The sequence below is a fragment of the Vespa crabro genome, chromosome 18 (assembly GCF_910589235.1).
Source record: "Vespa crabro chromosome 18, iyVesCrab1.2, whole genome shotgun sequence".
Taxonomy (NCBI): Eukaryota; Metazoa; Arthropoda; class Insecta; order Hymenoptera; family Vespidae; genus Vespa; species Vespa crabro.
This window is the reverse complement of record NC_060972.1, coordinates 1,283,273-1,294,434: the sequence shown is the minus strand read 5'-3', so window position 1 is coordinate 1,294,434 and position 11,162 is coordinate 1,283,273. Positions and strand designations below refer to the sequence as shown.

Genomic DNA, 11,162 nt, shown 5'->3' with positions numbered 1-11,162 from the left:
TCTCTCTCTCTCTATCTATCTATCTATCTATCTCTATCTTTATCTCTCTCTCTCTCTCTCTCTCTCTCTCTCTCTCTCTCTCTCTCTCTCTCTCTCTCTCTTACGCTCTTACATCAAAGTCGCCATATTTTATATAAAAGCCGCACCTTCGTGAACGCGACTTCGTGACGACCGATTGCGTGTTGTTAGAATTGCAAAGAAATTTTATTATATTACTTTCTCGGTCGTCTAGACGACGAGCATCGTTGTGTTCTATATCGTTATAAATGCGACAATGCGGTTACAATTTTAAAAAAGATTAATATTATTTCCAACGTTCGAAGAAATCTTTCGTATTGCGATTCTATTTTGCAATGATCGAACAAGATGAACGAATGACAAATCAAGTAAGAGGAATAATTTTTTTTTTTTATTTTTATGTATTAAAATATCCTTCCTGTAATAGATAAAATAATACTTAATATGTGCATTCGAAAGAGAATTTTTATTTCTTTTTTTTTTTTTTTTGAGATATTAAAGAGAGATGGAGATATATCACGGGGAAAGATATCACAAAAAGAAACATGATCGTTTCTTCTTGTAACGAAATATAGTCGTATAAGATAGATGAGATGAGATACTTTCTCTTTCTCTCTCTCTCTCTCTCTCTCTCTCTCTCTCTCTCTCTCTCTCTCGAAAATGATACGTTAGTAGACAAGTTGAACGAAATTAGACTGGCACGGAAAGACCCGGTATATTTCCAAGGATTATTTTCATAATCAAAAATTTCATTAAGTATAAAATAGAAACAAAAAAAATGAAGAAAGAAATTTGTTGAACTAAGAAGCTGGTGTAACGATACATAAAAAATATCTCAACAACGATAATAAAATAAGTTAAGCTTATATAAAATCATTGCTCCATTGTTATAGTTAAAAATTATTATCGTTTATTTTCTATCGATCTTTTAAATTTTTAGATTATAACTATTGAACGTTCAGAGAATTTATTTATAAATGTATTTTAGGTTTCTTAGTAATTCGTTAACCATCGAAATATGAATATTATAATGATACAATAAATAAAAGAAAAATAATAATTATTTATTTAGATATATAAAGGTACACGTAGTATTTTAATTATGATGATGTTAACGTAAATATATGTTGTTTATTTTTTTTTTTCTTTCTTTCTTTCTCTTTTCTCTTTTTTGTGAGAAATAAATGCGAGAAATTATAAATATTGTATTACAGTTCTGAAAATATTAATAATTATTTTATTTTCTTTTTCCTATTTTTTTTTTTTTTCTTTACACAACAGTCATTAAACCTTAATAAAATTTTTTTTATAAATTTTATAAATAAAAAACAAAAAAAAATTACAAATCATTTATAAACCTTTTAGCTCATTTACGATAATTGATTGAACAATTTTTCTTTCGATTTTTACTGTTTACAACAAGATTCTACGTTTAACTTGATATAATATTAAAATGTGATATTAAAGAAAATTATTTCGAATACGATTTATGATCACGAACTTAATGAAAATAGTCGCGACTTTAGATAAATACAATTGAAAGTTTATCCATTTATCCATTTAAGTTTATCAATAAATTTCGATGAACATTATGGAGACTTGTAGTAAATTTTTGTTGTCTTTTTTTCTTATATCCATACATTGCTATAAATGGTTCTAAAAATCATTATTAGCAGTTGTTAAGTTCAAAGAAAAACAGAGAGAAAAAAAGAAATAGAATTCCTTCGGGATGTAATATCAGTCACGACGTCGTTAAAAAAAAAAAAAAAGAAAAGAAAAAAAAGAAAAAAAAGAATGAAAAAGAAAAAAAATCCTAACATGTGCGACGCATATTCTCGTAATATTACGTAACCCTTTACATTTCATTTTGTAAAATGCAATTCTAGAAACAATTATAAATAATTCTGCGTTCAACTTATAAACTGGGAAAGTACGAAGGACGATCTCAATCTCTCAACAATCCACCACCATCATCCCCCCAACGAACTATTAACTTATTAATATCGGTATCGCATTGAAGCATACAATGCAATCTTAAATATTTCATTATGTAATTAACTCGTCCGCCATCCCACGTTATTCTCCCTCCCCTCGCCCTCGTCCAAACCCCCCCCCCTTAAATTTAATTTAACGAACACAAAATGATTGTGTTCGATAAAAAAAAAAAAAGAAAATAATAATAATAATAATAATCTCATATCTATTCTCTCTTTTTTTTACAGATATAATCGAATAGGAAAAATAATAAAAGAATATTGGCCAAAGGACGTACTGGAATATTGGCCAAAGTCGAAGTACTTGCATTGTATTTGGAGTAGGTCGGAAAGATAAGAGAAAAAAAAAGAGAGAGAGAGAGAGAGAGAGAGAGAGAGAGAGAGAGAAGGTGGTGGTCTTGAATAATCTTAGCGGAGAAAAATAGAAGAAGAAAGAAAAGGGAGTAGCAGCAGCAGCAGCAGCACCAGGTGGCCCAACGTTACTACATTTCTTTTATTTTCTTTTCTTTTTCTTCCCCCCTACGTAAAGGGGGGAGGGTGGGACGGTGAGAAGGAGACTAAGAAGAGGGTGCCCCACGAAGGAAAGGAGTGGAGGGGGTGTGGAGAGTTGTGTGCCGGCGAAGCTCGTGTCCGGAGCTCTGGTGTCAGAGAAAAATACGGTGGCGGTGGCGACGAGGACGACTGAGGAGAAGGGGTGCGAGAGAGGAGGTAGAAGAAGAAAAAGGGTGCGTGGGGCGCGGTAGTGGAGGAAAGAGGATAGGTGAGAGGAGTAGTGAGAAAAGGAGAAAAGAGGAGAGGAGAAAAGAGAAGAGAAGAGGTGAGGTGAGGTGAGGAAAGGTGAAGAAAAGGTGAAGAGAGGGGTGAGAAGAGGGGTGCGTGGCTCGTTCTTGCGTCGACGGCGGTCGCCTTGCGCCGGCCGACCCACCACTGGCTGCCTGGCCCGCTTTCTGCTGGCCGGCTCTTTTAACGAGTGCTCAAAGAGCGCGGGGGTGGCGTTTGTGAAGGCAACGTGTACCAAAATGGGCTGTGCAATGTCCGCGGAAGAGCGGGCCGCTCTGGCCCGCAGCAAGCAAATTGAGAAGAATCTCAAGGAGGATGGTCTTCAAGCTGCCAAGGACATCAAGCTCCTATTACTCGGTAAGTGCTTTTCTTTTTTCTTCCTTTTTTTCCTTTGTTTTTTTTTTTCTTTTTACCTTTTTTTTTCGTTTTTTTCTTTTTCTCTTTTTTTTTTTTGTTTTTTACGAGATTATTATCGCAAATAAAATTGGAAATCATTTTTCGTTTGTTTCGTTTTCATTTCGATGACCTTCGATTCGAACGATTTATGTTTGGTGTTAAGTCGCAAGGAGGATGATCCATTTTGGAATGTATCAGGGCTGGGAGAAGGAGGTACGAGTTGGATGAATGAGATTGGAAATGAAAATTAGAATATCACAAGAGAAATATTGTTTTTCTTTTCTTTTTTTCTTTTTTTTTTTTTACAGATTTGTATTTGATACGAAGTATTTGTCGTTAGGTGTCTTAGGGTGTCAATTTTTTTTGTTTCCTTTTCCTTTCCTTCCCCTCCCATCACCACCCCACCCCTCACCCACCCATAGTTCGATGACATTTGTTGTATTAAAAGACAGCGTCTTATGTCGTCATTTATTATATTATTACGAAATGTTATAAATTAGATCGTAAAAATCTATTAGTTTCTATGGATTATAAATCTCGTTTCGTTGATTGCCAGATTTTTAATTAGTATTTTTAAGTCGTAAAAAAAACTTCTTATCTCCCTTTTATGCATTTCAAATTATCAATTTAAGTGAATGAGGTTTATTTCGTAAGAGCTTCAGCCTATGTTAATAACGTAAAGGTTAACAGCCGACAATCAGTGATACCACTTTGGATCGAGATATTTCAAATTTTTTTTTTTTTTTTTTTTTTTTAGATAAACGAGAAACTCTGTAGATATATATGTATATATATATATTTTTTTTTTCTGATTTTAATCAGACTTTCACAATTTACTCTCTTCGATATATATATTTCATCGTATTTTTTCTATTCTTTTTTTTTTTCTCTTTTTAGAATTTTTATTCGATTTCTTTTTTCTTCCCTTGTCCCTTGTCCCTTGTCCCTTATCTTTTCTTTTCTTTTTTCTTTTCTTTTTCTTTTTTTCATTCGAAATTTAAATATCGTTCGACTCTTCGACCCAAAAGATCATCACGTATCTTTTCATTGAATAACGATATCAATCTTAATTTATCGTTAATCAGATAGATATTCATTATAAATCCTATCATAAGAGAATTGTGCATCATATCGTTTGAAAAATAATTTCTTTTTTTTTATTGTTCTGATAATACATCGAAACATATTTACGATGGGAAACTTTAAATACGTAATAATTAAAATACGTAAGAGTTTGTTTCATCGAACGACCATAATATTAATTTCCTCTATTCAAAATATTTCAAGATTTTATTAAATTCCATTAGAAATTTCTAATACGTTTGACACATACATGACTTAACTGATAACCGTATACGTATCTTTTACATTAGATACGATTTCTTTATTCGAACATGGACACCGACATTGGATTCATTGTTAAATTAGAGATACATTGTTGCATACATCTTTTTTCCTTTTTCTTTTCGTTATTTTTTTTACGTTATTATAATGTTTACGTTAATTCGTTTATTTATCCTTCATTAATTTTTTTCACTCTCTCACCAATTTTTTTTTTTTTTCGAGAACAAAACCGATTTAAAATTTCACGTAATGGGATAAGAAAACTTGGACAGTTTTTGATTCGGTAAGATAAACGAAATGAAAATGAAACGAAGGGGAACAAAGTTTCTTTCTTTTTCTTTTTTTATTTTCTTTTTTTTTTTTTTGCCTTTTTTTTATACTTCCAACGACAACAGTGACAACATTTTAATTTCTTTAATTTGACATACTTTTTCCTTCCCGGAAGGAATATCAATCGTAATGAATGAAGCCCATGTTATCCCATGATAGTCTCTCGTAGTCCGCCGTTATCACATCTCGTATTCACATATGGGAGGCCACAACTTTTCGATGTTTTTATTACACCTTTAAAAAAAAAAAAAAGAAAAAGAAAAAGAAAAAACAATCAATCCCTTAACGCGTTACTATTTAACTTTAACATTCGAATTGACGAAAGATATTAGATATAATAATGATAATGATGGTTTATTATTTGCACGATTTAAAAAAAAATATTTTACATTAATGTCATTTAAATGCGCGTTTAAAACAAGTTTAAAACGCTTTATTCTTCAATAACATTTTAAAGAATAAGAAGAAACGAGTTTATGATATATAAAGAAAGAAAGAGAGAGAGAGAGAGAGAGAGAGAGAGAGAGAGAGAGAGAGAGAGAGAGAGAAAGAGAGTGAAAAAGACTTTGACCTGCAGTCGAGTCATTGAACGCTATTATCGTTTCATTAACGTATCCAACGTGATGGCCCCTTCAAAGAAGATGAATACTCTTGAAATATCGCGAACGATCGACACGTCATTGACACGTTTAAATTCAATAATCTCAAGAAAGAGAAAGAGAGAGAAAGAGAAAGAGAGAGAGAATTTGACCTATCATTCATCGAAATCGCGAAACATCCGGACGAAATTGGCTCGGAGCCGAAAACGAATCTTTCTGAGATCTCTCTCTCTCTCTCTCTCTCTCTCTCTTTCTCTTGAAAATCAAGAACGATGGATTATCCACGAAATTTTTATTTCCCGTCTCGCTGGATGAACGATAGCTTCGTTTCACTCTCTCTTTCTTTCTCTCTCTCTCTCTCTCTCTCTCTCTTTTTCTTTTTTTCTCTTTCTCGGATTAGCTTCAACGTGAATAAGATTACGAACGAACCTTCTCCAGGTATTTTTCTTTCGATCTATTTTTACTCTTCCACAGTTCCCCTATGTTTTGTCTCTCTCCTCTCTCTCTCCTCTCTCTCTCTCTCTCTCTCTCTTTCTCTCACTCTCTCTTTACCGTTAAATCTCCTGACGAGTTTTATGATTTTTCTTTTACTTTCGAAATAATTGGAAGGAAATTCAAAAGGTCCGACACGTTTTCTCGATGAACTCTCGTCCAATCTTACTTTTCCTTTTCTTCTTTTCTCTCTCTCTCTCTCTCTCTCTCTCGCTCTCTCTCTCTCTCTTTCTATTTTCTAGCCCTTTTTCTTCTACCATTTGATCGAATTTTCCTCTTTTTCCTCTTCTTCTTTTTCTTCCATTTCCTTCGTTTTTTCCTTATTTTTGTTCTCCTTCCTTTTTTTTTCTTTTTTCTTTTTTTTCTCCTCCTCCTCCTCCTCCTCCTCCCTCATTCTCTTCTACCTCTTCTTTTTCTTCCTTTTTCTTTTCCTTTTTCCTCGTCGTTTTCAACAAAAAGATTCCTCCAAAATCTTCGCTCACGTTCTAAGCTCACACCCCGTTTATATTTCTGGCTGGATTTCAGCTGGGAATGTGGCAGACGTGGAAAGAGTAAAATCGTTTCGCCGTATCTTTACTCCACTCGTCTTTTCGTTTTCTTTTTCATCATCCTCTTCTTCGTCTTATTCTTTTTCTTCTTCCGTCTCGAAGACATCTCATACGCCGTGTTCTCTTTCATTCGTGTGCCTTCTTTCTTTCGACATTTCGCGATATCCACTGTAGAAATCGTGTTTAAGCGATGAAATAACTCGCATATTTGCATGTATATTTACTACATTCTTTGCTTTTTTGAAGGAACATTTTTTTCTCGAGTTCCCCTCTTAAATTATTTGCATTTAGTTTTCCACTTGATACAATCTGATAAATCTTATATACCGAAATAACGGGCAATCGTGAAATTCTTTTTCGCGACAGTAATAAAAAGTCCAAGACGTTATATATCCTTTCTTTTCTTTTTCCTTTTTATATAATATTTTTATAATGAAAAAAGAAAAGAAAAACAAAAGTAAAGTTGTCATCGTTTTGTACATTTTTTTATTATCTTGTTCTTATTATTACAAGCTATTCTTATATCTACTAATCCAATTAGAAAAATAATCTATCTTTTAATAACGTCGCAATCTCATTTTTTTTTTTTTTTGTTTACATTCGTCACTCCAATTACAAACATTACATTATATCCCACGTAATTAATATTATCTCATTATTATAATTATGAATACGATTAGATTAAATGAACCATCGAGAATAGCATAATTATTGCAATTAATAGTAATTACAAATGATCTTCTTTTATCCCGATTATTATACATTATAACTGTATAAACAATCTTAATACATCGTGAAATCTATACAAAAAATATATATATATATTATATATATGTATACATGTATATATGTATATATGTATGTATGTATATATATATATATATATATATATTTTACAGCCTTATTAAATTGCCTTTTTGTCTTATTTATAACGAGGTTATAGTATCGTTAAGAAGAAAAAGAAGAAATATATATATATATCAATACTCAAATGAATATTTAAATGTGTCTCGACATAATTGTCCGTACGATCGAGAAATGACGTGACTAAGAAACAAATAAAAGCAAAAATAAAATGTCGTATAAATGGAAAAAGAAAATAGAAAGAAAAAAAAAAAGAAAAGAAAAAAAAGGAAAGAAGAAAATGTTCGCGTGACGTTAACGAGCACGTTCATCGGGATTATCTGAATTGATCGCGCGTGCGCCTGCGCTTGCGCATACTAATATGCGCACGATATATATATTCGTCATTGGTAAATATTAATTGATGACGTTCGCGAGGGTGTTCGGAAGAGGTCTATAGTTTTAATCCGACAAGTGTACCGGAAATTAAAGGCAACGTGAAGCAGGAAGGCAGGCGCAACAAGCCTAAGCTCGATATACAATATGAAGGGGCCAATGTCCGATTGAACATTATTGCAAGTTCCTTTTTTCCATTAACCATCCTTCATTTATAATAATATTTTACGAGAAATTTACTTCTTTTCTTCTTTTTTATTATTATTATTATTTTTTTTTTTCTTTCGTTTCTTTTCTCTCTCTCTCCCTCTCTCTCTCTCTCTCTCTCTCTCTCTCTCTCTCTCTCTCTCTGTGACACGATTTTCTTTTTCGTTAAAAAACTTATAAATTACATATCAATTTTATTATATTATAATTTGATTATAAGTATAAATTATAATATGTGTACATAACATGTGCTTTACAAACATATGCATATATATATATATATATATATATATATATATATATATATATATAAAAGAGAAAGAAAGAAGAAAAAGAAAAAGAAAAAGTAAGATAGAGAAAGAGAAAGAAAATAAAAAAGAGAACTCAACGTTAGCTTCTTTCTCGAGAATACGGAGTACCGACGAAGCGTTGCCCTAACAACGTCGTCGGTGGTCGTGCCGACGACTTAATTGAGTGTTCCTCGACGATAGGGACCGAATTAACGAGTCGACCTCCTCCTCCACCTCCTCTTCCATCTCCTCTTCCACTTCATCCCCCACTACTTTTAATTCAGCCTACGAGCTGAGAAGAACAACCAGTATGGTGCGATAACGCCTATATGTATATATATATATATATATATTTTTTTTTCTTTTTGCAATAATCAAAAAGCTTATCTTCGATATAATCAATAAAAAAGACACGAGAAAAAATAAAAAAGTGCAAGGAAAAGATAAAGCAAAAGGAACAAATATAAAAAGAGAAAAAAAAAGAGGAAGAAAAATGGTCAAAATTCTTTCAAAAGAAACATCCCTTTTTAAAAGAAATCTATATTTCGTTGAATGTTAGACCATCGGTAATGAGTGATTAAACGATAAATAATTATTGATCGATGATTGATCGTTTAATATTATATTAAGCGAACTTTCCTATTAGATCGAGAATAATCAAATTTCTGATAAATTTGAATACGTAAATTATTAACTTCTCGTTAAGAAAATTGAAATTTTATTAATTTTAAATTTATCGTAAAAATAATAAATATACAAATTTTTAATATAAACTTTATCCATCATTCAAACATCCACGATAGATCGTTAATGAACGATCCAAGAAAAACTATGTCAATAGGGGTTGAATGAACTTATGTCTTCGCACGCGTTCTAAAAAAAAAAAAAAAAAAAAAAGAAAAAAAATACAGATCAAATCCATAATTAAGATTTTAAATCTTTAAAAGATTCGAATAGATGAAATTTCACGGAGCTTATATAAAATAGATCGATATAAAATATTCAAACAAAGATCTATGTATTTTCTAATTTTAATCTTTGCTATTGTGAAAGAACGACAAACAAATATGAAAGATTTAATATGTCCTATATATTATTTGTATATAACATTTTTTGTATCTCTCAATTAACTAAATAATATTAATTATTAATTATCAATTATCAATTATTGAAATTAAACGATGTTCAGTTTTATTTTTAATATTTTTGTTTAATTTATATATATATATATATATACATATAATATAATATAATATATACATATAATAAGTCATACATATTACTGTCATAGAAAAATATTCAGATTTAATATTTCTTTTTTTTAATTTTTGAATTTTTTAAAACTAACTATACTATATATATATGTGTGTGTGTGTGTGTGTGTGTGTGTATCATGACACATTTGTCGTATTATTTAGTAGTACGAGCGTGCCGGCGCATTTGGCACAAACACGTCCGATGAATCTTAGCGCCAGTCTCGGAAGCACTGAACGTTTGCATAGTAAATACAGACGTAGGCGACGAAGCATACTCGCTTGGCCAATGGCATGCTGTTCCTCTTACGTATCTACGACTTCCGTGTTACCTCTCGTCCATTTCTCCCTCTCCCTCTCCCTCTCTCTTCATCTCTCTGTCTTTCTCTCGTATGCTTGCCAAAGTCAGTCCTCTTGATTCTCTCCTTTTTGGAATATATACGTGACGTTCACCAACAAACGACGTCTTCTATGTATTTAAGAGATTAGTTTCCTGTCGTTTCTCGTGATGAACGAGCACGAGATGATATAATTTTTAACATTGATAGTAATCGCAAGTTTATTGTAATAAATCGTCCAACCACGCGCGTGTTCTATTATATTTATTAAAAAGTTACTTAATCATTATATTAAATAAATTTTATATATTATTTTATTTTTATGTTAATCTTGTATAACATAATAATTACTTCTCTGTATAACGTATATCGAAAAAAAAAAGAAAAGATAATTATCTTATTACTTATAATATATTTAAGTTTATACGAGTACGAGTAGTAATATTTTTCTTTTATTTTTATTTGTTAATTTTTTTTTTTTTTTGTATAGTAACATAACGCATATACTTTAATCATTATATTTAAATATTATTAAAAATACATTATATATATATACATTAACATATAAATTATATAATAATAATAATAATAATAATAATAATAATAATAATAATAATAATAATAATAATAATAATAATAATAATTTTTATATAGAATTAAATATAATACAGCAAGGTTAAATATTTATAATAATTAAAATATTCTATAAAATAACAATTAAATTCGTAACAATCGGATTTAAACAATACAGATATACAGACAATATTTAGAATTTATATGAAATTGCAATATAGTTAATAATTTTATTAGAGACCAAATAAAAGAAATAAAAATAAAAAATAGCAAATAAAAAGTTCCATATACCGTATAATAACATCTAGTATTTATATATATAGTATATATATATATATATATATATATATATATATCGATTATCTTATTTCGTACTATATATCGATTACCTTCTGCTCCAGTTTATCATTCTTCTAATATTGAACGCAATACCGAATTACCAATCACATTTCTGACTTTACAACTTTATCTTATAAAGTCCATGGATGAAACTAGCTTTTATCACTACTACCATTACAACTATTATTACTACTATTACTACTACTGCTACTTCTACTATTACTATCCTCCCATTGTCGTGGTCGTTTTCGTAGTTCATAGGACGTTCATGAAATTCATGAACATATGGGATTCACGAAGTATTTCGCTCGTAAAGAGCCTAACTTTCCGATGAGTTCACGTTAAGATGAGTTTCCTTCGCTCGGAGACAATGTGTTAGCAAACTTCTACCTGATAAGTATCTCTTTCTCTCTTACTCTTTC

General features: G+C 30.7%; 1 protein-coding gene across 2 annotated transcripts in view; it reads left to right on the top strand.

Annotated features, from left to right (window-relative positions):
* LOC124430295 (guanine nucleotide-binding protein G(o) subunit alpha) overlaps positions 1-11,162 on the top strand; it is a 37,997-nt gene that overhangs the window by 4,402 nt on the left and 22,433 nt on the right. For both annotated transcript variants that reach the window (XM_046976624.1, XM_046976623.1), the window contains exon 2: positions 2,241-3,149. In XM_046976624.1, coding sequence (XP_046832580.1) covers positions 3,032-3,149 — 118 coding nt within the window. In that variant the 5' untranslated portion in view covers positions 2,241-3,031. The remainder of the gene's footprint in view (positions 1-2,240; positions 3,150-11,162) is intronic.